The 27,455-nt window shown below is 48.8% G+C and overlaps 1 protein-coding gene across 4 annotated transcripts in view; it reads left to right on the forward strand.

Annotated features, from left to right (window-relative positions):
• Window positions 1–1,713: 1,713 nt before the first annotated feature.
• DNAJC16 (DnaJ heat shock protein family (Hsp40) member C16) overlaps window positions 1,714–27,455 on the forward strand; it is a 34,051-nt gene continuing 8,309 nt past the window's right edge. Inside the window, exons 1-8 of one of the 4 annotated variants that reach the window (XM_004592345.2) lie at window positions 1,714–1,870; window positions 3,940–4,123; window positions 7,687–7,753; window positions 9,646–9,982; window positions 18,232–18,416; window positions 22,988–23,092; window positions 24,007–24,165; window positions 26,838–26,968. In XM_004592345.2, the coding sequence (XP_004592402.2) occupies window positions 3,957–4,123; window positions 7,687–7,753; window positions 9,646–9,982; window positions 18,232–18,416; window positions 22,988–23,092; window positions 24,007–24,165; window positions 26,838–26,968 (1,151 nt within the window). In that variant the 5' untranslated portion in view covers window positions 1,714–1,870; window positions 3,940–3,956. The other 3 variants (XM_058675549.1, XM_058675553.1, XM_058675559.1) reach the window with 3 other exon arrangements.

Consider the following 27,455-nt stretch of genomic DNA (forward strand, 5'->3'; position numbering starts at 1 on the left):
CTTCCCATCCAGCTCTCTGCCTGTGGCCTGGGAAAGCAAAGCTTTGGGGCATCCTCTACTGTTTTCCCAGGCCACAAGCAGGGAGCTAGAAGGGAAGTAGAGCAGCCGGGATATGAACTGTCGCCAACATGGGATCCCGGTTGCTTGCAAACTGAGGATTTAGCCTTTATACCAGGCCCTCAAAAAAATTTTTTTTAAATAAATCTTTAAAGAAAAAAAATAGGCAAAGAAGATGCGTTATCATGGACTTGGCCTGGCCTGGGTGGGGATTTGGCTATAGACTCTAGATTTCTCAGATGCCGGAATTCTGTTTTGAGGGGCTCCACTCAGCTTGCTCTATAGGGCCCTGATGCAGTTTAGCCCAAAGCAACAGCCTCATGTTTGTTCTGTTCAACAAACGGAATCACTTGAGCTACAAAACCACAGCTCCGTTCACTCATTTATTCCACAAATAGGAAGGGACTTCAAAAAGTCCAGGGAAAATGTATAGTGTAGGAAAAAAAAAACTATACCTGGAATCTTAAAAAAAAATTTTTTTTTTTGAGGGCCTGGCATGATGGCTCAATGGCTAAATCCTTGCCTTGCAAGCTCCGGGATCCCATGTGGGCGCCGGTTCTAATCCCGGCAGCTCCACTTCCCATCCAGCTCCCTGCTTGTGGCCTGGGAAGGCAGAGGAGAATGGTTCAAAGCCTTGGGACCCTGCATTGGCACAGGAGACCTGGAAGAAGCTTCTGGCTCCTGGCTCCGGATTGGCTCAGCTCTAGTCATGGCAACCACTTGGGGGAGTGAATCAGCCTCGGATGAAAAATCTGTCTCTTCTTGCTGCCTTTCCAGCAAAATAAATAAATCTTTAAAAACAAAAAAGAAAAGAAAAATCACTGACTTGAGTCTTTTAAAAAGCATATTTTTGTAAGTGGGTGTGTCTTTAAATTTCATTTTCCGGCCAGACTTTGAGGATGTAAAAGGAGCGTAAGAGACAAACCTCCCCCACGCTCCATGGAAGCTTCCGTCCCAGTGGGAAGACAAGAGCAGTAATATAAACACGGGACATGTTTATATTAATGCAAAGGCTGACAACGTCAAACAGAAAGGGGTAGCTTTGCTAGATCCCCAAGGAGCCCACCTACTACTTCAAAGTTCACCTCGCTCACCTGCGCATCCCCCCCCTCCCTTCGCTTTCCACCATCCCCTCCACTTCTTATCCTGAGCCTGGGTGTGTGTGGAGGGGCTGACCCCCTGGAATGGTCTGGAAAGTGGATCACAGTCTTGGATTTGCGGCTTGAGCAAAGCCCCTTCTCCTCCCTGGACCTCAGTACATTGGAGGGGTTGAACCAGAAAGGATCCCTGGGGTTCCTTCCAACTCTGACGCTCCAGGATTCTATGAATAGGGTTAAAGAGAACAGGGACCAGCCATTGCGTCCCCATCCTAGCAACTGTTGCTATCCGAGGGCCATCTCCTAGTAGGAGTGGAAACCCCTCCCTGCATCTAGGAGGTCTTGACGGCATCCCGTCATGCAGAGCGACTTTGCCTCGCTAGCAGGCACGCTTTGGCCTCTTTGGTCACGATGGACTCTTTGGATCCAGCCAAAGTGCGCTCCTCGTTCCTATAGCAACCGCGCCAGGTCCACGCGCCGACGGCGGGTGGCAAGGGTCAAAATACATTCGCGAAGCAGCCTGTCTGGACTAGTTTGTTCCGCGTCTCTGTGCGTGGGGCCTTTAAACGTCACGTGACTTCTCTCTGGCTCATCCCCGCCTCCTTTCCCCTCCTTCCCCAGGCCGGGGCGAGCACCGGTGTGGACGGCAAGCTCCCGGCCCGGCGGACTAAGTGGAGCGCCCAGGCTGCCGCCGGTGGGGCCGGTGCCCTTTCCCGGTAACTCCTTCCCGGCGTGACGCGCGGATCTGAGGACACGGCGGGGGCCGGGCAGGCACGAGGGTCTTCCGTTCGTCCCTCCTGGGCCCTGCGCGGGGCGGGGGGGGACCGGGAGCTGACGGGGGCCCGGCCGGGAGCTCTTGGGGGGCGGCGCGGGAGTGGGGTGCGACCTGCGGCGGGAGCTCAGGATGAGGCCCAGACCTGGAGTGTGTCTTGGGGAGCCACTTGCCTGGCCCTGGGGGTGCTGCCCCCAGGGCGGGTGAGCCTACCTGTTGGGCAGGTTCTTTCGGGCCCTGAGGCAGGTGAGGTGAGGTGGAATCGGGACCGCGAAAGAGCTCTGTGGCCTCGGCCGCCCGGAGGGACTGACTGGATTGAGCTAGTGAAAATACTGCGAGGTGACTCCACACACGGCTACTGCCCCCACGTGTAACCCCGCTCAGGCTCACAGTAGACTTTAGACACTTGGCCAAGGTCGTGGGTCCCAGTCTGTTCTGAGCCCCAAACCCCTGTGCTGATGAGCCAGTGGCTGGGCTGTGTCACCCTCACTCTGGGAGTAACAGGAGAGAGGAGGCACTTGTAGGGTTGGTCGTGGGATGAGCTCTCCGTGAGGACTCCCAGGTACTGTTGCCCAGGACCACCGCTGCTACTGTTTCACCCCCAATGAAGTAAGGTATCAGACTCAACAGCCTTGACACCTTATTAATGTACAAGAAGTCAGGATGAAAACGGCCCATGCAATAGGAAAAAAGTTATATTCTTAAGAGTGCCTATGGCTACTCTGCCAGCACCGCCTTTTTTCATGAACCAGCTGGGATCGTTTCCAAAATCCACTGCACTTCCCAGAGGGAGAGCTTAATTAAAAAAAAAAAAAAAAAAAAAGATTTTTTTTTTATTAGAAATGGCAGAAAATTCTGTATTCTGCTGGTTCAACCCCAAATGGCTACAACTGCCAGAGCTGGGCTGATCCAAAACCAGGAGCTTCTTCAGGGTCCCCCACATGGATGCAGGGGCCCAAGCACTTGGGTCCTTGTCTGCACTTTCCTAGGCCATTAGCAGGGAACTGGATTAGAAGCTATGATGCTGGCCCCTAAAAATTTAAAGAGCTCTGTGTTTTGAGTAACATAGAAATATCTTCCATTCCCTGGTTCTCTACCCAAATGGCTGTAGCAGCCAGGAGCTTCTTCGGAGTGTCCCACAAGAGTGGCAGGAGCCTCATGAGCTCGCACGTTGTCTGCCACCTTTGCTGGGCCCCCTGGATGGGAAACAGGGAAGCCCGGATTCTAGTGTGAGCTGCTGGCATCACAGCAGGGGCTTAACCCACCGGATCACCGTGCCAGTCCCTTCACGCCTAGTGAGATTATGCCTGTCCTTCAATCTTTTTCATTAATTTCTTCTTTATATGGAAAACTAGATTTTCTCTCGCCAATTCTCATCTGAGGTTTCTGTGTGCTAACCATTAAAAAGCATACAAGGGCGTGGCAAGAAAGAACAGTATGGAAGGCTACAACTTTGAAACTGCAGAGTTATCTCACTGTCATTCCAAACCCCAGAATGCCACCATGGCCTCAGTTTGTACCTTAGCACATGGTAAATCATGTCACCATTTCATGAGTTTATTTAACATACACCCAGAGAAAGTATTCCTAAACTGTTTAAACTGTTATCATCAGAATTGATGCAATTGCACATTTGCGATGTAGTTGCCCTGATTATCCTATATGTGTATGTGTATACACTCACTGATGATTTCTTCATCTGATATCCATTTGCGGTCATTTCTTCAAGCTCTCCTAATCCAGGGAATCTAGAATTGCTGCTCATTGGCAGCGCTCATCCTCTCGTCTGTAGTGGTCCTTACTGACAGCGTTCAGACATGCAAGCCGGATGGTCGATTTTCAAAGAGATGGTCAGACTGCGTTGACACCTTCCCCCTCGGCCCCCACCCCGCACAGAACCTTTGGTTTGTTTTGTGTCCCGTCTCTATATAGCGTGTCTCACACCTTTGTCTGAAGCAGCAGCACTCCCCGGGTTTCCGCCATTGAGACTTACTGCCTCTTCCATCATTTCAGCTCTGGAGAGGAAGAGAATGGAAGTGAAAAAGTTGAGCATTTCCTGGCAGTTCTTGATAGTTCTGGTTCTGATCCTGCACATTCTGTCTGCGTTGGATTTTGACCCATACAGAGTCCTAGGGGTCAGCCGGACAGCCAGTCAGGCTGACATTAAAAAGGCTTATAAGAAGCTCGCCCGGGAATGGTAGGTGAAACCGAGACGTAAAAGTGTATGTAAGCTAAGCAGTTGCAGCAGGAGAATGCAACGTCCAGTACAGTTCGCTTTGATTTGTCTGTTTCTGTGTTCTGATATTCTATGTGGAAAGCTAATGTTCACGCTGCAGAACTCGTCATAAGATCCAAGGAACCCTTGTAGGAACGCCTTGGCCTAAAGAACCGGCTTGGGTACTGTTGAATGTTCAAACCAAGCGAGAACAAATCTTTAAACAGTGTCATCACCAACAGATACGCTACCTTTCCCAAGAGAGGCTTTTCATAAAATAACTTCTTATGAGTGTAATGGCTAAAGAGAACTTTGTGCAATCATATTTTCCATGTTGTTGTTTCCTGAGCTTAAAAAAAAAAAGTTATAACAGGAACTATTTGCCATCCATTTCATAAGAATATTCAGGGGTTGCATACCCTATATTTTAGACTTTTCCTAGAAAAATCATCCGCTTAGTTGCAGTTATCAGGATAGCATTTATCAAGCTGGCAGACAATCCAGAAGTTATCTTGGACAGCCATTGTTAGTCCTGCCCCCAAGGCCTTGGCCATGCCAGGCGTGTTGGGTCCTATAGCTGGAGGAGCCGTAGAGACATGACAAGGACAGAGTTGATGCCAGGATAGCTGAACTAACATTGAGCAGTAAAGAGCTTTTGGGACCGGCAGCCACCACTGAGCATCTCTTGGGTGCCAGCCTGCAGGTTCCATGCCTTTTAATCTCATTGAAATTTTCAGATTAACCTAGGAAGAAGATGAGGAGTGGGGACATCACTATCCCCATTTTACAGATGGGAAAGTCATGATTCAGTTTGGCAAATTGACATGACCTCTAGGTTGCGTAGTTTAATCTTCTGTACCAGTAGCTAGTTCTTTTTTTGTTCGTTTGTTTTTAAATCACTTTATACCCATCTGGACTTCAGTAAGGGTGAATGAGTTAACGCGTGAGTGGGGAAGTCGGCCAAAAGCAAAGGGAAGCCGCCACCCACAGACTCAGGAAGTCAGCCAGAGGCAAAGGGAAGCCACCACCTGCAGACGCCGTCACAGGCCATATGTGGCGCTGGCACCCCAGCCTTCAGTGCACACAGCTCGCAGGAAAGGGGGAAGGCAGTTTAAGGTAGACTATTCTGAATGTGTCTTTTAGGCCAGTCATATATCCTGACATCTCTAAAACTGGATGCTAAAAAAGACAGTCTTTAATTAGACCAGGTTTCTGTCCAGGGACTCTTGACACCAAAATTACTTTCAGTAATATTTTGAAACTCTTGCCTCTATGTTGAGCGCAAAGCGCCTCAATCTGCAGCGGCCTTGTGGACAGAGTACAGCCTTGGACCATGTGTAGAGAGCAGAAGTGAGGGCTACATGGTGTAGCACTTGCCACAGGGCCCGATGTTGACTTGTCTGTCTTCCAGAACTGACGGTGTGAGGATGTTCACTGAAAGAGTCCTGGGCTGCTTTGCCCTAGTTTGAGTCTCCAGGAGTAACTTGTCACTGTAGGCTGTGAGTGTGGTCCAGGGCACGTCTGAAATTTTACCTTAAGTTCCTGCTATTATCTGCTGTTTTTACCTAACACAGTGTTTTAATGATTGGAATAATTTCATTTGCTTCCCAGTGGTTTCCTTTGGTTTCATATACGCTGAAAATTATATTGTTTCCTGTTAGGCTTTTTTCAGCTTGAGCCCATAACCTGGGCCAGTGGTTAATTGGGGAATTACAGGTTACTGCTTTGACTGAATGTTTCCTTGCCTGCTCAGGAATTTTCCCTCACTTGTTGAAACCATTTGAAATGTCTTTTCCCCACCCCCTCTGCAATCCAATCTTTTTCTCCCAATAATCAAGTTCTTAGGTATGCTGCATTTGTCATGCTCAGGGGGGAGCAAAATATACAACTTCCACGCCTAAAAGCAGATTGACATAACATGGTCCAGTCAACCTGCCGGTAACTTTAATGTGTCTAATTCTTTGCTGTGTTACTTTTTCTGTCTTCATTTTTATTCGTTGAGAAGTTAACTAGACAGCCCATTAATACCAAATACAGTATTGCCTTTGACATTTGTAGATTGTGTATCCTATTACAATTCGTGGAATAGAGTCATATTCACTGCAAATATCATTGCGTGGTAGTTCCCCAGGGTTGACGTACCCTGCTGTCAGTGTTGCAGCTTCATGGTGTCTTCCTGCCCCGGGAACAGGCTCCTTAGCCACTGGCGGATGTCGCGGGGTCCTCACTGCCCCCAGTCCTCCCACTGCGGGAGCCGGTTTCTAACTCCACTGCCCTCCACAGTCTCCCATAAGCCCCTTCTGCCTTCCCTGCAGGGCTCTTGATGTTAAATCTTCTCTTTGTATGATTCCATCATAGTTTTAGCCACTGAGCCATTAATTAGCCAAGTTTGGTTGGTTGGCTTGTTTGTTTGTTTTTTTAAAGATTTATTATTACTGGAAAGCCGGATATACAGAGAGGAGGAGAGACAGAGAGGAAGATCTTCCATCCGATGATTCACTCCCCAAGTGAGCCACAACGGGCCGGTGCGCGCCGATCCGATGCCGGGAACCAGGAACCTCTTCCAGGTCTCCCACACGGGTGCAGGGTCCCAAAGCTTTGGGCCGTCCTCGACTGCTTTCCCAGGCCACAAGCAGGGAGCTGGATGGGAAGTGGAGCTGCCGGGATTAGAACTGGCACCCATATGGGATCCCGGGGCTTTCAAGGCGAGGATTTTAGCCGCTATGCCACGCTGCTGGGCCCGGTTGGCTTGTTTTTAATCATCCGGAAACAGGTTGCTTTGGAACCACCATTACTGTTTCCTTAAGTCGTGCTGTTTTCGTTACACCCAGCTGAAATTAGCATAAAAGCAAAAGGTTACTGTATGGTAGAAGACAGCAAGATGGAAACAGTTGTCAGCTGTATAGAATCGCAAGTGTTGAGGATTTGGTTCCAGTATTCATTGTTGAAATGACTTGCATGAACTGTAGACATTTTTTTTTCCACACGTTAAATATGTGGCCTGGAATTCACTACCCACTTACAGGTCAGGGGTAGTCATCAGTAGGATGAGATAACCAGAGTTATTACTAAAAACTAAACTTGGAAAGTCACCAGCAGGACATTGTTTGAAACATGGTTATTACTGAACAGATTCACAGTAGATCCTAGAAGCTGCTGTGTAAGTGTGCATGTGCTGCCCATATTGTCATTCTTATCAATCAAATGCTACCATCCTGGGACATCTGCTGATACCCTCTGCCCTCCCCCCTTCCCCCTTAGAGTCGGGGGTGGGAGGAGGAGCGATGTCAGGACAAGCATGGGGGGAGCGGCAGTGTGATCTGGCGCTTGGAGAGTGGGCCCAGCTGCAGTGCTCTGGGGAGAAATCGCCCGAGTGTTAGTCACACAGAGCAGCTGCTTGCTTCTGTCATGGAGCTTAGAAAACCCCCCCATCCAGAATGGCCCTCGCTTTGCCTCTGTTGTAGTGAACTGTGTGTACCAGGATGTGAAATGACAGCGTGCAAACAGGACAACCCGCACTCACAGGCTGCCGGTTTGTGTTGCAGGCATCCTGACAAAAACAAGGATCCTGGGGCGGAAGACAAGTTCATTCAGATCAGCAAGGCTTATGAGGTATCCTGCCAGACTGTGATTTATTCTTTAGCTCTTACAGAGTGCCTTGCATGCTCAGAAACCCAGCTGTTGTTGTCGTCCTTGTGAAGATATGTTTAAAGGGCCAGCATTGTGTTGGAGCAGGTAAAGCCGTGACCTGAGATGCCAGCATCACATGGATGCAGGTTCAGGTCCCAGTTGCTCCACTTTGGGTCCAGGTTCCTGTGATAGCCTGGGAAAAGCAGCAGAGGATGGCCCAGGTACTTTGAGACCCAGACTAAGCTCCTGGCTGTTAGTTTGGCCTGGCCTGACCCAGGCCATTGTGGCCATCTGGGGAGTGAACCAGCAGACGGATGATACTCTCTCTGCCTCTCTCTCTTTCTCTGTAATTCTGCCTTTCAAATAAAACTTTGAAAAAGCTTTAATTTATTTGAAGAGAGGGAAATAAAACTTCCGTCTGCTTATTAACTCTCTACAAATGGCCACTACAGCCAGGAGCCCAGTAGCCTGAAAGCGGGAGCTCCATTCTGGTTTCCCAAGTTCCTGGGCCATCATCTGTTGCCTTCCCAGGCACGTTAACAGACAGCTGGATCAGAAGCAAAGCAGTTGGGACTCTAGCATTCTGCCATATGGGTTGCCAGCATGGCAAGTAGTGGTTTAACCCACTATGCCATCAAGCCAAGGTGGTCAGCTCTGTGGTATTTTTTTTTTTAAGATTTTTACTTCTTTTTTTTATTGCAAAGTCAGATATACTGAGAGGAAGAGAGACAGAGAGGAAGATCTTTGGTCTGTTGATTCACTCCCCAAGTAACCACAATGGCCAGAGCTGAGCCAATCCAAAGCCAGGAGCCAGGAGCTTCTTCTGGGTCTCCCATGTGAGTGCAGGGTCTCAAGACTTTTGTGCCATCCTCAACTGTTTTCCCAGACTACAAGCAGAGAGCTGGATGGAAAGTGGAGTAGCTGGGGCATGAACCTGTGCCCATATGGGATCCTGGCGCGTTCAAGGTAATGACTAGCTGCTAGGCTGCTGTGCTGGGCCCCCATGGTATCCTTTTGAAAGGACATGCTTGAAAAAAAAAAAAAAAAAAAAAAAAGAAAGGACATGCTTGGCCCTGGTGCAATGGCTCAATGACTAAATCCTCACCTTGCAAGTGCCAGGATCCCATATAGGCTCTGGTTCGTGTCCCGGCTGCTCTACTTCCCATCCAGCTTCCTGCTTGTGGGCTGGGAGGGCAGAGGAGGACAGCCCAGAGTCCTTGGGACCTTGCACCCGCATGGGAGACCTGGAAAAAGCTCTTGGCTCCTGGTTTCAGATTGGCTCAGCTCTGGTCATTGTGGCCATTTGGGAGTGAGCCAGTGGATAGAAGATCTTTCTGTCTGTCCTTCTCTCTGTAAACCTGATCTGTTTTCTAATAAAGATAAACAAATAAATAAATCTTTTAGAAAAAAAGATTAAAAAAGAAAGGACATGTTCCTGAGGCCCTTGATGCAGACCCAAGATGATCTAGGGCACATATTTGTTCACAGCAAAGATGTTGAAACATGTGCCTGAACAGCAGTACGGTACCGGAAAATACTTTTTTTTCTTCAAGATTTATTGATTTATGTGAAAGGCAGAGTTAGAGAGACCAAAAGAGAGATTTTTTCATCCACTGGTTCACTCCCTGAATGGCCACGATGGTTGGAGCTGGACCTGTCTGAAACCAGGAGCCAGGAGCGTCCTCCCTGTCTTCCATGTGGGTGCAGGGATCCAAGCACTTGGTCCATTCTCTACTACTTTCCCAGGCACATGATCAGGAAGCTGGATGGGAAATGGAGCAGCCGGGACTCGAACCAGCAGCTCCTCTCTTCCCAACCCAGGAGACTGAGAGTGTTAGTGTTATTATTTAGATGGTTCTTTCTGTTCTTTACAGATCCTTTCCAATGAAGAGAAGAGGGCGCATTACGATCACTATGGAGACGCTGGGGAGAGCCAGGGATACAGCGGGAAGCAGCAGCGGGAATACCGCTTCCGGCATTTCCACGACAACTTTTATTTTGATGACTCGTTTTTCCACTTCCCTTTCAATTCTGAGCGGCGGGACTCCGTCGATGAGAAGTATTTGCTGCACTTTTCCCATTATGTGAATGAAGTCGTCCCAGACAGCTTCAAGAAGCCCTACCTCATTAAAATTACCTCCGACTGGTGCTTCAGCTGCATCCACATTGAGCCCGTGTGGAAGGAAGCAGTGCAGGAACTGGAAGCGTTGGGTAAGACAGTTTTCTTGTGTGCGGGTTGTCTCCTTGGTCAAAAGAGACCTTTCTAGCTCCTAGCCTGCGTAAGATACGGAGGGAAAGGAGCGGCCAAGTTCATGGTCATTGGTACTCACCAGGAACGTGTTTTCCGTAAGGGGAAAATATTGAAGCCACATTTCATTTTGCATTTCAATAAAAACAAATCTTTCTGTGAAAGGCCAGGGTGGGGGCGCAGATTCAGGCATGGAAGCCAAGCAACAGAGAGACGGACTTGTGCCATCTGCTGGCTCACTCCCCAAGTCCCCACCACAGCTGGGGATGGGCCAGACCAAGGACTCCATCTGAGTCGATCAGGTGAGTGAGAGGGACCCAAGGGCTTGAGCCATCATCCGCTACCACCCAAGGTGCATTGGCAGGGAGCTGGATGGCAGGCAGGGGCAGGGCTCTAACAGGTGCTTCGCTGGAGAGTGAGAACATCCCCAAAGCAGTGGCTTCACTCACTGTGCGCAGTGCCTGCTTCTTCGACAGACTTTTTTTTTTTAAGATTTGTTTTTATTTTTATTGGAAAGTCAGATATACCGAGAGAGGAGGAGAGACAGAGAGGAAGATTTTCTGTCTGCTTTTTCACTCCCCAAGTGGCCACAACGGCTTGAGCTGAGCCAGTCCAAATCCAGGAGCCACAAACTTCTTCCAGGTCTCTCACGCAGGTGCAGGGTCCTAAGACTTTTTGGGCCATCCTTCCGATGATTCATCCTCGACTGCTTTCCCAGGTCACAAGCAGGGAGCTGGATAGGAAGTGGAGCTGCCAGGATTAGAACCGGCGTCCATATGGGATCCTGACACATTCAAGGCGAGGACTTTTGGCCGCTAGGCCACGCCGCCGGGCCCATTTTGGGCCATCCTTGACTGTTTTCCTAGGCCGCAAGCAGGACCTGGATGGGAAGTGGGGCCACCGGTTAACTAACTGGCACCCATGTGGGATCCCAACCCATGCAAGGCGAGGACTGTAGCTACGAGGCTGCTGCGCTGGGCCTGCCACAGACTTTTTGAAGTCCCCTCATGATCTAACATGTAGTTGTGGTTCCGGCTCATACATTGGAGAAACTTGTAAATGACTGGTTGAATAACGTAACTGTCAACCATCAGCTTTAACGCCATTGGGCTTGCAGATAATACTTAAGGAATTTGTGACTTCACTCTCTGTGTTAACGTGCTGGGCTGTCGTCATAAAATATTGCAAACGGAGTAGCTTAAAAACCCCAAATCTATTTTCTCAGCGTCTGGAGCCTAGAAGTCCTAGTTTTTTTTTTGTTATTTTTTTTTAAAGATTTATTCATTTTATTACAGCCAGATATATACAGAGGAGAGACAGAGAGGAAGATCTTCCGTCCGATGATTCACTCCCCAAGTGAGCCGCAACGGTTGGTGCGCGCCGATCCGAAGCCGGGAACCTGGAACCTCTTCCGGGTCTCCCACGCGGGTGCAGTGTCCCAATGCATTGGGCCATCCTCGACTGCTTTCCCAGGCCACAAGCAGGGAGCTGGATGGGAAGTGGAGCTGCCGGGATTAGAACCGGCGCCCATATGGGATCCCGGGGCTTTCAAGGCGAGGACTTTAGCCGCTAGGCCACGCCTCCGGGCCCTAGAAGTCCTAGTTTAAGATGCTTGGCAGGTGTCGTTTCTGCGGGGCCTCTCCTTGCTTCACTGGCCACATGGCCAGCTCCCCGTGTGTGCCTGTGTCTGGTGTTTCTGTCTCCTCTCCTCTACTGGGCACACCAGTCAGACTGGATTAGGACTCACCCTCCGACCCCTTTTTAACTTCATTCTTTAGAAGAACCTGTCTTACCTTAACGCTCGCCTGGAACAAAATGCCACACACTAGGTGGATTAAGCATTAAGACTTATTTTTCTGAGTTCTGGAAGCTGGAAGTTGTGGCTCGGGGTGCCAGCATGATTAGGCCTTGCTGACACACAGGTGGCCGGCATGCCGTGGCCTCTCGTGTCTCATGCCTCATCCTGTGTGTTGCTGATCCCATCGTGTGGGTGTCTGCTTTGTGGCCTCATTACGTTCAGAGGCCCCATTTTGAGGACCCTCACTCTGGGGGTTCGGGTTTCAGCATGGAAGTTTGAGGTGACATAGACTTTAATAGCCATCAGGTGGCGCTGTCCATCAGATTGCCCTTCTCTTCATCTGTGTTTGCCAGTTAGGAAAAGTCTAGTGACCCAGGGAGAATATTTAGGAACTCCTAAAAATGGGAATTACTGGATTAAATATATGTGTGTGCGTTTTAGGCATTATTAGGCCTTATTTTGAGTAACTACAGCGGAGTAGGGGTTGGCATTACGGGGTAAGCCGCTGCTCAGGGTGCCCGCATCCCGTAGTGGAATGCCCAGGCCAGGTTCCGGCCACTCGCACTTTCTCATGCAGCTTCCTGCGAATGTGCCCGGGTGGTGTTAGATGACAGCCTAAGTACCTGGGCTCCTGCCACACTTGTGGGAGACCCAGATGGAAGATCTCTATCTCTCCCTGTTACTCTGTCTTTTAATTAAAAAATAAATAAATAGTAAATTTTTTTTTTAAAAGGCTGGGGTGGGCGGGGTGGTGGGCTGGCTCAGGCATGGGAGCTGAGGTTTGTCTATAGAGAGCTTACTGCTGGAAGCCATTGGCTCTTTTATTTATTTATTTATTTATTTTAAAGATTTATTTATTTATTGGAAAGGAAGATGTACAGAGAGGAGGAGAGACAGAGAGGACCATCTGATGATTCACTCCCCAAGTGACCATAAGGCCTGGTGCTGTGCCGATCCAAAGCCAGGAGCCAGGAACTTCTTCCCGGGTCTCCCACGCGGGTGCAGGGTTCCAAGGCTTTGGGCAGTCCTCGACTGCTTTCCCAGGCCACAAGCAGGGAGCTGGATGGGAAGTGGAGCTGCCGGGATCAGAACCGGCGCCCATATGGGATCCTGGGGCGTTCAAGGAGAGGACCTCAACCATTACGCTATCTTGCCGGGCCCGCTTTTTTTACTTTTTTTTTTTTTTAAAGATTTATTTCATTTTCATTACAAAGTCAGATATACTGAGAGGAGGAGAGATAGAGAGGAAGTGGAGCTGCCGGGATTGGAACCAGCGGCCATATGGGATCAAGGCGAGGACCTTAGCCACTAGGCCACGCTGCCGAGCCCTGGCTCTTTTACTCTTAAAGAAAACTTGAGCCTGTTTAGAAGCACCCAGAGCCTCATGTGTTGAGACGCTTTTCCAAGACTGACTGAGTTGTCCTTAGGAGGTGAGCGAGCACGCTTAGCACAGTGTCTACTTGTGGTGGCTGTCTGTGCATACCGAGTGCGAGAGAAGTTTCCACGCGATGGGAACCACCGAATCGAGTCACTCCTCATCACAAGGCCTGTGCCGCGGCAGGCCCTGACCGACAACAGCTTAGCATACGAGCTGAGAAGCAGCAAGGCGTTGACACTGCACCGCGGCCAGACTGAGGCAGTAGCTCAGGCAGATCAGGGCTGAAGGAACCCGTGCAACACACCAGGCAAACAGGCAGGTGCAGCCGCATAGCGCGGCACTTCCCATCCTCGGCTTTGGGGTCAGATAGACCCGTGGTCATGTCCAGGCTCACTAATGTCCTCTCCTGTCGTCATGTCCTCTGGGCAGACTGCCCGCCCCAAGGCTGTCCGTCTCTGCGATAGGGGTGATGCTGTCAGGCCAGTTGTGTCGTTAGGAAGGCTGAGTAAGGAGATCCATGCTCAGTGCCTGACGCAGTTAAGCCCAGAGTCAGTGAGCCCTAGGGAATGTCTGACTGCAGGTTGTCGAGTTTACAAGTCAATGACTTTGGTTTGTTTTCTTTTTGACACATAGTTATACATATTTATAGGACACAATGTGATTTTTTGATGCGTGAATACAATGTGTCGTCATCAAATCAGAGTGATTATCATATCTGTCACCTCAGACATTGATTACTTTGTGATGAGAACATTCAAGATCCTGTCTTGCAGCTACATTGAATTGTATCTGAATTACCGTCCTTGGAGTCACCCCACTATGCTGCAGAGCCCTAAGTCTGCCGTTCCTATCGGACTGTGATGTTGTGCCTGTTAACCAACCTCTCTCTGACCCCTCTTCCCGTGTACCCTGTCCATCCTGGGCACCACTGTGGTACAAGCTCCCAGTTGGAAGTGAGGACATACAGTGTTTGTCGTTCTGTTCCTGGCTGGACTCACCGGAGAGAGCATCCTGCAGGCTCATCCACTTTGGATTCTGTTCCATGTGTCTGGCCAGCAGGATTTCTAAACCCATGCACCTGCCGTTAGACACTTAGGTGCACTGTGTATGTTGCTATTGGGAGTGATTCTGTAGGAATAAAGTCGCGTTACACAGGCCACTTTCCTTCAAGGGCTGCTCAGGCACGGCGTGGCAGGGTCACATGGCAGCTGCTGCTCCTAGCTGTCCCGGAACCTCCTTGCTGTCCTGAGTCATGACCTCCCCCATTTGTATTCACTGCCTTTCTCTGTGTCTTTGCCGGGACGGGTCATCTCTCTGTCATCTTAACAGGCATTCTCTCTGATGAGCTGACTTGGATTTGCAGTTCCTGGTGATTAGCAGTCTTGATGGAGCATTTTTCATATATTTACTGGCCACTTCTCTGTCTGTCTTTGAGAAGTATTTGGTCAGCTTTTTTGCCCATTTTCTAATCAGAATATTTGTTCTCCGGTTGTTGAAGTGTTTGAGTTCCTTGCCTGCAATGATCAAGGCCTGGTATTCTATGAGTAGTCTTTTGTTACAGATGCAAATCTTTACTCCCACCCACAGCTTGTCCCCTCCCCTCTGTGGATCGTGTCCTTTGCTCTGAGGAAACTTCAGTTTCATTTAATCCCATTTGTCTGTTTTACTTTTGTTCCTTGTGCTTTTTGAGATCTTGTCCAAAAAATTGTAACCTAGACTAAATGTCTTTAAACTGTCATCTGATAGTTTCATAATTTCTGGCCTCACATTTAATTTTTTAAAAGATTTCCTTATTTTTGGGCCCGGCGGCGTGGCCTAGCGGCTAAAGTCCTCGCCTTGAAAGCCCCGGGATCCCATATGGGCGCCGGTTCTAATCCCGGCAGCTCCACTTCCCATCCAGCTCCCTGCTTGTGGCCTGGGAAAGCAGTCGAGAACGGCCCAATGCATTGGGACCCTGCACCCGCGTGGGAGACCCGGAAGAGGTTCCAGGTTCCCGGCTTTGGATCTGCGCGCATCGGCCCGTTGCGGCTCACTTGGGGAGTGCATCATCGGACGGAAGATCTTCCTCTCTGTCTCTCCTCCTCTCTGTATATCTGACTTTGCAATAAAAATAAATCTTTAAAAAAAAAAAAAGATTTCCTTATTTTTAAAAGGCAGATTTAGAGAGAGAAGGAAAGACAGAAAGTTCTTCTACCCACTGGTTCACTCCCTAAATGGGTATAACCCATCGGAAGTGCTTCAGGTACTGGTAGTCGTATGGGCACTGGTTCGTATCCGGGCTGCTCCACTACCGGTCTATCTCCTTGCTTATGGCGTGGGAAGGCAGTGAAGGGTGACCCGAGTGCTCGGCACCCTGTAACCACATGGGGGCCCAGAGGAAGCTCCTAGCTCCTGGCTCTGGGCTTCAGATTGACTCAACTCCAGTAGTTGAGGCCATCTGGGGAGTGAACCAGCAGAAGGGAGATCTTTCCCTCTCTCTCTCTCTCTGTTAATCTGCCTTTCAAATAAATCCTTTTTCAGCTTATTTATTTTATGATACAGTTCCATAGGCTCAGAGATTTCCCTTCCCTTCCTTCCTAATTCCCCTCCCCTCACTCCTTTCCCCTGTATTATTACAATAGTAAAGTTCTCTAAAAGCAGTCCTCAGTCCATCATTCTGCCATGAAAGTGTATCCCGACATTGTAGATACAGACAATGGCAGAACGTCCTGCATCCTTTCAAATAAATATTGTTAAAAAAAAGTGTGTGTTGGAGGACTGGGGGACTACCAATTAGGAGACCAAGCGGTGACATTACAGAGACGAGAATTCATGACCTTGGTGTAGTGCTGTGAGCTGTGTGAGGGTGAGAGGAGGAAGCAGAGAGCATAGGCCAGGAGCCAGGGTTTCTGATATACGGGTAATAAGGCATAGGGGAGTGATCTCCTAAGAGACACGCTTTGGAAGGCTGGCTGCTTCAGCTGACTGGAGTGGCTCAAAGGAAATGAGAGGAGAGGCCATGAGGTCACTAGCCCTGATAAGAGAGGAACCGTTGGCCACAGCCTGGACTAAGGGAAGACAGAGGTGGACAGGCGCATATTGTTTCAGGGTGAGGCAGCCAGAACCTGGGAACTCCTGCCTCCTGGATCCACTTGTATGTGGGTAAAAAACAGGTCATTTAATGGGGAAGAGTTAGCTACCTTAGGGGAGAAGTGGTTTAAAATAATGGTGAGAATTTGGACGTTCATTGTGAAACACCGTAGATGTATTAGTCTTAATAGCTTGTGTAGTTTACAATATGCTAAATTTCCTTAAGAGTAACAGCAGCCCTGGGAAGCGGGCACCATTGCCATCCATCTTCACCAAATGGTAGCTCAGTGTTAGTACTTTATCCAGGGTCACAGTTGGCGTTCTGCAGTCCTGGGACGCGCAGCAGCAGCCTAACTCTGCAGTGGGTCCGTAGCTCTGCGAGTGCCACCCAGCCTGCTGGTGGCCTTGCGTCCCTGCAGACGCTGTTCAGTTGTTGTGCTGTGCTGTACAGTTCCAGCAACTCAGAATGGCTGGTGTGGAGGAAGCCGGAAGGAGCACCAGGGGAACTAGTACTGACGGAGTGTTTGGTCCATTCCCGCTCCCCAGACCCTCAGGAGGACCAGCTGTGGCTAACAGTGTCCAATGGATTCTGGTGGTTTCTTTTCCTCTTGGGAGCTGAAGATTCTTGATGCTCGGGTTCCGCTTGGTGACACAGATGAGATCAAAGCAGGACTTAGGACTGGGATGACTGTTGTGGCTCAGTGTGTTAGGCTGCTGCTTTGCAGGCCCACAGCCCAGCTATTCCACTTCTAATGCAGCTTCCTGCCAGTGTACCTGGGAAGTAGTGCAAGGTGGCCCAAGGACTTAGGTCCCTGCCACCCACATGGGAGATCCCGATGGAATTGGGGCTCCTGGCTTTGGTAGAGCCTTGCCCTGGCTGTTAACAGGCATCTGGAGAGTGAATCAGTGGGTGGGAGCCTTCTCTCACTCTATAGGTGTGTCCATGGCCTTTCCCTGCCCAGTTGACATAATGCCGCATTGGCATACTTCTATTTTTATTTATTTATTTTTAATATATATTTATTTTTATTGGAAAGTCAGATATACAGAGAGGAGGAGAGACGGAGAGGAAGATCTTCCATCCAATGATTCACTCTCCAAATGACTGCAACGGCTGTTGCTATGCCAATCCAAAGCCAGGAGCCTGGAACCTCCTCCAGGTCTCCCACACGGGTGCAGGGTCCCAAAGCTTTGGGCCGTCCTCGACTGCTTTCCCAGGCCACAAGCAGGAAGCTGGATGGGAAGCGGGGCTACCAGGATTAGAACTGTTTTTTTGTTTTCTCTGGAAGATTGATTGATTTATTCCAAAGGCAGAGTTATGAAAGAGTGACAAATCTTGCATCTGTTAGTTCAATCCCCAGATGTCCTCCACAGCCAGGCTTGGGTCATGCCAAAGCCCGGAGCTTCATCCAGGTCTCCCACGTGGGTGGGAAGGGCCCAAGCACTTGGGCTGCTGTCCCAGGCACATTAACAGGAAACAGGAGCAGCCAGGACACGACCTGGTGCCCTTGTGGCGTCCCAATATATTGCAGGCAGCAGCTTAAACCAGTGCACAACACCACCAGCTCCAGGATATAGGATCAAATTAAGAGATTTCTAACGTGTTGAAAGTCATTGTGCCAGAAGCAGACGTGGTCTCAAGGATGAAAGGCCATCTTGGTTCAGCTGTGGCTGAGTTCTTGGCCCCGCAGCTGCCTGTTCCCTCGTACGTGGGAGTGCTGTATAGACAGCATTCTCTTTTCTCTGTTTCCTTCTAGCCTAGTCCCAGCATCTAAGCAGAGTCCTGACTCTGCTTCGGTATCACCAGACTGAAGCACTCTAGAATCCCAGCAGTGAGCCGAGGCTCCACAGGCTGCTTGGAGAGAATCCTTCTTCTGCGACGTTGTGGCTTAGACTTGACAGCTCCCACCCCCCAAGTTGCTGTGGGAGCATGAAAAGACCTCTTGTCCCCCTTCTGTGCTTTTCAGGTGTGGGAATCGGCGTGGTGCACGCTGGGTATGAGAGACGCCTGGCCCATCACCTTGGGGCCCACAGCACACCCTCCATCCTGGGAATCATAAACGGAAAAGTCTCCTTCTTCCACAACGCCGTGATCCGGGACAACCTGCGACAGTTTGTGGAAAGTCTTCTTCCGGGAAACTTGGTAGAGAAAGTGAGTACCTGTCTGGGCGGGTGGGGCTGAGGAGCATGTGTAGGAGCTGCCTGGGGATGGACTGCCTAGAACCTGGGGTAGGGGCCGGCCTGCCTCTCCCCGGAAGCAAGGCAGGCCGTGTGTTCAACCACTCAGTCCAGATGGTTTAAATGAAGTCTGTGGAAGACTGAGATTAAAATGGATGAAGTGCATAGAGACTGAAAAAAAATCCATTTCCGGTAACCAGCTGGTCGATTTTACCTCATCTTCAGAATCTGAACCTAACATGACAGTGACCACTGTCTGATCACCACGAGATTGCGTGGCAGGTGGAAGGATTTCCTTCTTGGTCATAACTTGTTCTATTTGTGTTATAATATGCAGGGCCTGGTCTCCCAAGGGTTAACTCCACAGCTTAGCTTGTTTTTCAAGGGATAACAGGATGCACAATCTTGGCCTGATACATTTAGTTCCTGGCTTAACCACAAGTTCCTGCTCCCCTGCTTCCCATTTATCAGGATGCCCCTCGGGGTCTTAGGAGCTGCTAGAGCATTGAAAAAGTGCTGGGAGGAACCAGAGAGTATAAAAGGCAGGCTAGAGTTCAGTAAAGCGGCATTCTGTTTGCAGGAATGGCCCAGTGTGTGTTGTCTTCTTTGTAACCCTAGTCCCTCCGCTCGACTCGGGGTACATGGCAACGTAGGCGTTGCCGACAATAATACTCAAATTAAATTACTTTTGTTTTTCTTTTTTGCTTTTTAAGATTTATTTATTTTTATTGGAAAGGCAGATCAGATTTACAGAGAGAAGGAGATACAGAGAAAGATCTTCCATTCGCTGGTTCACTCCCCAAGTGGCCACAATGGCTGGAGCTGAGCCAGTCCAAATCCAGGAGTCAGGAAATTCTTCTGGGGGTCCCGCATGGGTGCAGGTCCCAAGGCTTTGGACCATCCTCTACTGCTTTCCCAGGCCACAAGCAGGGAGCTGAATGGGAAGTGGAGCAGCCAAGACATGAACAGGCACCTATATGGGATCCTGGAACTCGCAAGGTGAGAATTTAGCCATTGAGCCATCAGGCCAGGCCTTCAAGTTAAATCACATTTGGTTATATAGTTAATCATCAGGGACCAGTGTTAGGCACAGTAGGTTAATCTAGTGTTTGCGACTCAGACACCTCCACATCAGTGTGTCCACTCGAGTCCAAGCTGCTCCACTTCCAGTAGCATTCCCTGCTAATGCACCTGGGGAGGCTGCAGACATGACCCAGGTATGGGGACCCTTGCTACAGTTACGGGAAACCAAGATGAAATTCCTGCCTCTTGCTGCTGGCTGCTGCCTCTTGCTGCTGGCTGCTGGCTGCTGGCCGCAGCCTTATACAGAGCTGGCTGCTGCAGGCAACTGGCAGTGAACCGACAGATGGAGGATCTTTTTTTGCCTCTCCTTCTCTCTGTCTTTTCGTTCAAATAAATAAGTTTTTTTAAAAAAAAAAAAAAATAAGCCTTGGGCTCCGCGGTGTGGCCTAGTGGCTAAGGTCCTCGCCTTGATCCCATATGGCCGCTGGTTCTAATCCCGGCAGCTCCACTTCCTCTCTATCTCTCCTCCTCTCAGTATATCTGACTTTGTAATAAAAATAAAATAAATCTTAAAAAAAAAAAATAAGCCTTAATGGCTATATCAATGGAGAACAGCCACCATAAAATCAAATAGTTTTGGAACTTTAAAAATTTGTAAAGGGGACCAGCATTGTAGCATATCAAACAAAGCTGCTGCCTGCAATTCCAGCCATTCCATGAGTGCTGGTTCAAAGCGCAGCTGCTCCACTTCTGGTCCAGTTCCCTGATGGCGCCTGGAAAAGCTAGGATGGCGGAACCTGCACCCACATGGGAGACCTGCAGGAAGCTCTAGGCTCCTGGCTTCTGCCTGGCACAACCCCAGCCATTGCTGTCATTTGGCGAGTGAACCAGCAGATGAAAGATATCTCTCTCTCTCTCCCTGTCTATAATTCTGCCTTTCAAATAAAAAATAAATCTTTTTTAACAAGGAAACTTTTAATGACACAACATTGTAAATATTTAGCTCACAAAATGTTGAGCTAAATGAGCTACATGTATTAAAATTCCTGATTTTTTGTTTACACCCCTAATTTTTTTTTCTCATTAACTTTGCTTAGGGATCAAAGTGACTGGATCAATTGATTCCATAACATTGTAAATTGTTGCTGATGTTAGGTTGGGGCTTTTAATTGGTGGGGATGATACTCAGCCGGCTCTACCTTCAGACCAGAGATGGTCTCTCCAACAAGCCGTTGAATTTGTCTGGGCAATGAGATGCTGGAATCTATACTTGGTATATGCTTGCAATGAAAGAATCTCAACTGATCTTGAACTGTGGTAATGCAACAAGGTGGAGGAATCCACCATGGGAGGAGGGTTTGGGGAGGGGATGGGGGAATCCCAGTACCTATAAAACTGTGTCACATAATGCAATGTAATTAATAAAAAAAAGAGAGAGAGATTAAAAAAAAAGTGACTGGAAAATGGGTCCTTATTTTGCGTTAAATCAGTCATTATTTTAACAAAACCAAAGAAAATGAACATGTAAAACTTTCCATCATATTTCTATATTCATGATTCATAGGCTGTCCTGCCAGCATCAGATCTACAGAAGAAACGTGTGGATACCTCAGAAAGTGTGCAGGAAAGTAGATATGTTCATCATGGAGCAGAGAAGTTTGGTGTCCTTGCATATGTCTTGAAAAAGTTCATAGAAAATGTATGTTACAGGGCCCGGTGCAATGGCCGATTTGGCTAATCTTCCCCCTGCAAGCGCTGGGATCCCACATAGGTGCTGGCTTGTGTCCTGGTTGCTCCAGTTTCCATCCAGCTCTCTGTGTTCTGGGAAAGCAGAGGTAGGACGACCAAAAACTTTGCTATCCTGAATCTACCCAGAAGAATCCCCTGGCTCCTGGCTTCAGATCAGCGCAGCTCTGGCCTCTGCAGCCTTTTGGGGAGTGAGCCAGCTGATGGATGATCTTTCTTTCTCTGTCTTTCCTTCCCTTTGTAAATCTGCCTGTCCAATAAATGTAAATAAATCTCTTTTTAATAACTAAATCTTTAAAGGAAAAAAATATGTATTACGAAAGCACTATAAATGGATCTCAAATAATTTTGATACCGAATTAACTTATTTGAAGGGCCCCTTCAAATTTTAAAATATTAAGCTTAAAAGGTAAGAATGTTCTAGGTTTCTGATATGACAAGGTAGATCTGATCAGTCCTCAAACATGTACGAAATATCTGTTCTATGCTGAGCACAGATACCTTGAGTTTAGGGACATTTTTCCAGGGTCCAGTCTCCTCTCTCTGTGGGATCTGCCTCTCAAAAATAAGTGAATCTTTACCAAAGAAAAAAACAAACAACCCCCCTTCCCGAGGAAAAAAAAACAAACACTTTTCTAGCAGCTTCCAGGCTAGGGCGTAGTTTTCTCAGTCTCGTGTTCTGTCTGGTATGTGGCCCATCGTGGGAGTAGGGGACGGTTCTCTGTGCTACGTCCCTGGTGAGCTACAGGCAGGACTGGAGGCCTGGGACACCTGCTTTGGGGAAGTACCCTCGGTGAGCCGAGAGCTCACAGGACTCTCCGTGCGGGCCTCGGTGCCGCCGTGCCTGTTTAACCAGCCTAGAGCTTGACCTGAAGCTGGTGGAACTCTGTGGAGCTTGGAGCAGAGGAGGGAAGCAATCAGATCTGGGTTTTGTATAGATTTTTCTGCATGCAGTGTAGAAAAGTTAAGCTTTTGAACTATGAGAAATTTCTGCCTAATGTTTCATTTATGCATGTTCTTAGTTTGTTTTCTCCAAAGGACTTTATTATTATTATTATTAATATTAAAGATTTATTTATTTATTTTGGAAAGGCAAAGAGACAGAGAGGAAGATCTCCTGTCCAATGATTCACTCCCCAAGTGATTGCTACAGCTGGCGCTGAGCCAATCAGGAACCAGGAGCCCCCTGAGGGTCCCCCACACAGATGCAGGGTCCGGAGGCTTTGGGCCATCCTTGACTGCTTTTCCAGGCCTCAGACAGGATGGGAAGTGGGGCTGCCAGGATTAGAACCAGCGACTATGTGGGATCCCTGTGCATGCGTGCAAGGCAAGAACTGTAGCCACTAGGCTACCATGCCAGGCCCTCCAAGGAACTTCTAAAGATATAAACAGGAAAAATAACAATTCAGATACAATACAAGAAATAGCGGAATACATAGATGGGAGGAGCCCTCTTTTACTTCAGCTGTTTCAACAGGACAGGTGTTGTGTCTTCTGCAGGTCACCAGGTTGAAAAGTACAGGCAAAAGCCAACTTCGATAGCTCAGCTTTTAGAGGATGGGCACGTTGTTCAGGACAGGATTATGGTTTCAGTCACAAGAGCTGAAACAGACTCAACTACAGACGCAATGTCTCTGTTCCTTAAATAATCAAATGAAAGCAGCCTGCAAGCAACTTTTAAAACACATTTAGTTGGTTGGTTTGTCTCCTGATTGGAATGTAATTACTAAGAATTAAATAGCACAGTTGAAGCTAACATTCTGTTTTCACTTTAAGGTCACAAACAAAAATTACGTCCGGTTCCTCTCGGGCTGGCAGCAGGAGAATAAACCTCACGTCCTCCTGTTTGACCAAGTGCCTGCCGCACCGCTGCCGTACAAGGTACGCTGCCGTACAAGGTACGCGGCCTCTGTGTTTCTGTGGGAGTGACCTCTGCTTTTGAGTTGCGACCTGTTTTTTTGTACATGCAGGCTGAGTAATCTCTATTCTAAAGCATCCAAGATCTGACACGCCACAAAATGGGAAACTGTTGGAACACTGACTTAACACCACCAGTGGAAAATCCCACACGAGACAGCTCTCACAGCCAAATCCCAGGCACATAGAAAATGCCAGAAGGTGCATTTGAGACACTATGGATGGACTTTGTGTTACGATTAGAGTCCCATCCCCCAACCTCTTATGCATATGCAAATGTTCCCAGATCTGGAACGCTTCGTTCCTGAGCGTTTTGTCTCAGAGGTGCTGGGCCTATGAGAGTGAGGCGCAGACACTCCTCGGCCGCCTCCCAGGGAGCCCTCACTGACGCCAAGGACTGCCAGTGCTTGCCACATCTGTGATGCCACGTCACAGGCCCCGTAACCCAGCCACTTCCTAACTACAGCGTGCCAAGCTTGCAGTTGGCCGTCGAAGCCTGACTCTTGCTGGGGCCAGCACAGCTTCCCCGTCACAGATGTGGGATGGGAAACGCCATCTAGCAGAATTGCGGTGCGAGTAATTCCCCAAACATGCCGAGCATCCCATCCGGTGCAGAACTGAACTAGATGGACATTTTGCTTTGTGGCGAAAAAAAACCCAAAAATTAGAATGAGTTGTGTTTAGTTCTATTGATGGTGTTTTTGTGCTTGGAGCACTGTAAGACTGCAAGAAGTACACAGGGACCTGGCGGGGGGCCGGGTGAGCTGGCATCCCCTCCCCAGCCCCACACCTGTGGGTGTGAACGAACCCCGCTTGATGTGTGAGTTCAGGACTGTGCTGTCCATCTGACTTTGGCCTCTTCTGTTGCGCCCCAACAGCTGATCGCTTTTGCACACAAAGACTACGTATCATTCGGATATGTATGTGTGGCCGTGAGAGGGGCCGAAGAGATGACGCGCCAGTACAACATCAACGTCTTCGCCCCCACCATGCTGATCTTTAAAGAGCACATCAAGCAGCCTGCCGACGTCATCCAGGTAAGCACACATCCCTGTGTTTCCCACTGTCCTTCGCGTTGCAGCTCAAGCCCTCGTGGAAGATGAACAGCAAAATGGAGCAAAGCAGGTGAGAAGGAGCTTGTTCTCTGTCTTGCTGACATTTTGCTATAAAAGGAGAAAAGCCTTTTACCTCTAATGTGCTCCCCCTAGTGGAAATCAGCAGTCTTTTTCTAAGACAGATTTCCAAAAAAAGTGAATATAACAGTTAAGTGTAGAGGCAAGTGTTTTGGCCCAGCAGATGAAACCGCTGCCTAGGGGGCCTGCGTCCCATGTGACAGAGCCTGGCTCAGGTCCCAGCTCCCCTGCTTGTGATCCAGCTTCCTGCTGATGCCCGCGGGAGGCGGCGGACGATAGCCCAAGTGTGTGAGTCATTGCCACCTGCTACCTCTGTGGGAGACTCAGGAGGAGGTCCCGGCTCCTGGTGCAGCCTGGCCCAACCCCAGGCCTCTGGGGCGTGAAGCAGCAAATGGAAGATGTGTGTTTGTCATTCTGTCTGAAATTTTAGAAAATCTTCATCTTTTTTTTTTTTTTTTAAAGATTTATTCATTTTATTACAGCCAGATATACACAGAGGAGGAGAGACAGAGAGAAAGATCTTCCATCCGATGATTCACTCCCCAAGTGAGCCGCAACGGGCCGATGCGCGCCGATCCGAAGCCGGGAACCTGGAACCTCTTCCGGGTCTCCCACACAGGTACAGTGTCCCAATGCATTGGGCCGTCCTCGACTGCTTTCCCAGGCCACAAGCAGGGAGCTGGATGGGAAGTGGAGCTGGCCGGGATTAGAACCAGCGCCCATATGGGATCCCGGGGCTTTCAAGGCAAGGACTTAAGCCGCTAGGCCACGCCGCCGGGCCCGCATCTCAATACTTTTAGACCTATCTTTCCCACTTTAAGACGACACAAATATTCATCTAAATACCTTTTCAGCTACTTTTTGGTTTATTATTAATTTTTAATTATTGTGCTACATTTAACCATTATTCTTGAAGAGTAAGATGAAGATTTTCTGGGCCCGGAGGTGTGGCCTAGCGGCTAAAGTCCTCGCCTTGAAAGCCCCGGGATCCCATATGGGCGCCGGTTCTAATCCTGGCAGCTCCACTTCCCATCCAGCTCCCTGCTTGTGGCCTGGGAAGGCAGTTGAGGACGGCCCAAAGCTTTGGGACCCTGCACTCATGTGGGAGACCCGGAAGAGGTTCCTAGTCCCGGCTTCGGATCGGCGCATACCGGCCCGTTGCGGCTTACTTGGGGAGTGAATCATCGGATGGAAGATCTTCCTCTCTGTCTCTCCTCCTCTCTGTATATCCGGCTTTCCAATAATAATAAATCTTTAAAAAAAAAATATATTGGGATGCTTTATGATTTGGTTATGAGGGAGCCAGCAGGCCAGGCCGTCATATGCTGCCTTCCCAGGTGCACCACATGGAACAGTGGAACAGCTGGGACTTGAACCAGCACTTCAGTTTAGCATGTTGTATCACAACACCCTCCCCAGACTTTTTTTTTTAGGAAAATAAAAGTGTATTTCTTAATTTCCAGACATGAAACTCAATGAGCACATTTCTTGTTTATGTTGAGTTCTTCGTCAGTTACCCTGCAGAGAATCTGTTATATACAGTTTTAATTCTGTGAGATGTATGAATGTCATTACAGTGATCATCCGACAATTTAGTGATTTGCTTTTATACCTAGTAACATTGTTACTTTGGGTTTATTTTGTCTTAGTTTAATTTAATTTAACTTAATTTAATTTTTAAAGACTTATACATTTTTCTTACAAAGTCAGATATACAGAGAGGAGAAGAGACAGAGAGGAAGATTTTCCGTCCAATGATTCACTCCCCAAGTGGCCGCAACAGCTGGTGCTACGCCGATCCAAAGCCAGGAGCCAGGACCTCTTCCGGGTCTCCCACATGAGTGCAGGGTCCCAAAGCATTGCGCCGTCTTCGACTGCTTTCCCAGGCCACAAGCAGGGAGCTGGATAGGAAGTGGAGCTGCCGGGATTAGAACCAGCGCCCATATGGGATCCCGGGGCTTTCAAGGCGAGGACTTTTTAGCCGCTAGGCCACGCTGCCTGGCCCTATTTTATTTTGAAGATTTATTTTTAGTTTTAATGGAAAGGCAGATTTACAGAGGAGAGACAGAAAGATCTTCAATCTGCTGGTTCACTCCCCAAGTGGCTACAATGGCTAGAGCTGAGCCAATCCAGAGCCAGGAGCATCTTCCAGGTCTCCTGTGTGGGTGTGGAGTCCCAAGGCTGTGGGCCTTCCTCTTGCTTTCCAGGCCTCGAGCACGGAGCTGAATAAGAAATAGAGCACCCAGGACATGATCTGGTACCCATATGGGATCCTAGCACATGCCAAGCGAGGATTTAGCCACTGGACCATCGCTCCAGGCTCTGATTTTATTTTTAATTGCAGTTTTCTGCCATTCCTGAATGGAAGTATATTGGCCTGAAATTCGGGATAATATTTCAGATCTCAGTGTGTGATTATTTTGAACCCTGCCCTGTTGAAGTTAGGTTAAACAAGGGTATTACTTGGTTACATTGCTTTGGGCAGGGTCTGCCGCATTGTTGTGACACTTATAGGGGAAGACCATTTGCCATGAAAAAACTGGAGTGAAAAGCAGCTGCCCCTGGTGTTTCTGCAGGCCCGGGGTTTGAAGAAGCACGTCATCGATAACTTCATCACCCAGAACAAGTACCTGCTGGCAGCGCGGCTCACCAGCCAGAAGTTGTTCCATGAGCTGTGCCCCGTGAAGCGATCCCACCGACAGAGGAAGTAAGGATGCGAGGCGTGGGCTTCCCCTCACAGGAGAGCTGCCCAGCTGCCCTGTGGTTGAATCCGCTCTCTGTGGATTAACCCAGGCCATCTGAGGAACATGCCAGCCAGGCCTCAGGCTCAGAGAACCCTAACCGGGACCACTGATAGGGAGACCTGCAGGATGGGCGGGCGGTAGCTAGAGGTAGAGCATATATCCCTGCCAGAATATTCCACACGGGGTGGCTCTGGGAAATCTTGGAGAGGAGCCAGGAGGAAAGTGCAGGGATCTGAGGAAACGTTCCAGTGAATAGATAATTACCAGCCAGGCCAAGGCACGTGTGTTCTAGAAAGTGTGTGAAGTATCATACATAGTGCCTTAGAAAGTCTGGAAAGAGATAAGATCGTACCTTTTTCAGATCAACGAATCAGTGGCTTTAAAATTGGTACTGTTTCATCTGTGAAAGATCTGGTTACAGAAGATATAAATATTATATCTAATTATTTA

The sequence above is a fragment of the Ochotona princeps genome, chromosome 2 (assembly GCF_030435755.1).
Source record: "Ochotona princeps isolate mOchPri1 chromosome 2, mOchPri1.hap1, whole genome shotgun sequence".
Lineage (NCBI taxonomy): Eukaryota > Metazoa > Chordata > Mammalia > Lagomorpha > Ochotonidae > Ochotona > Ochotona princeps.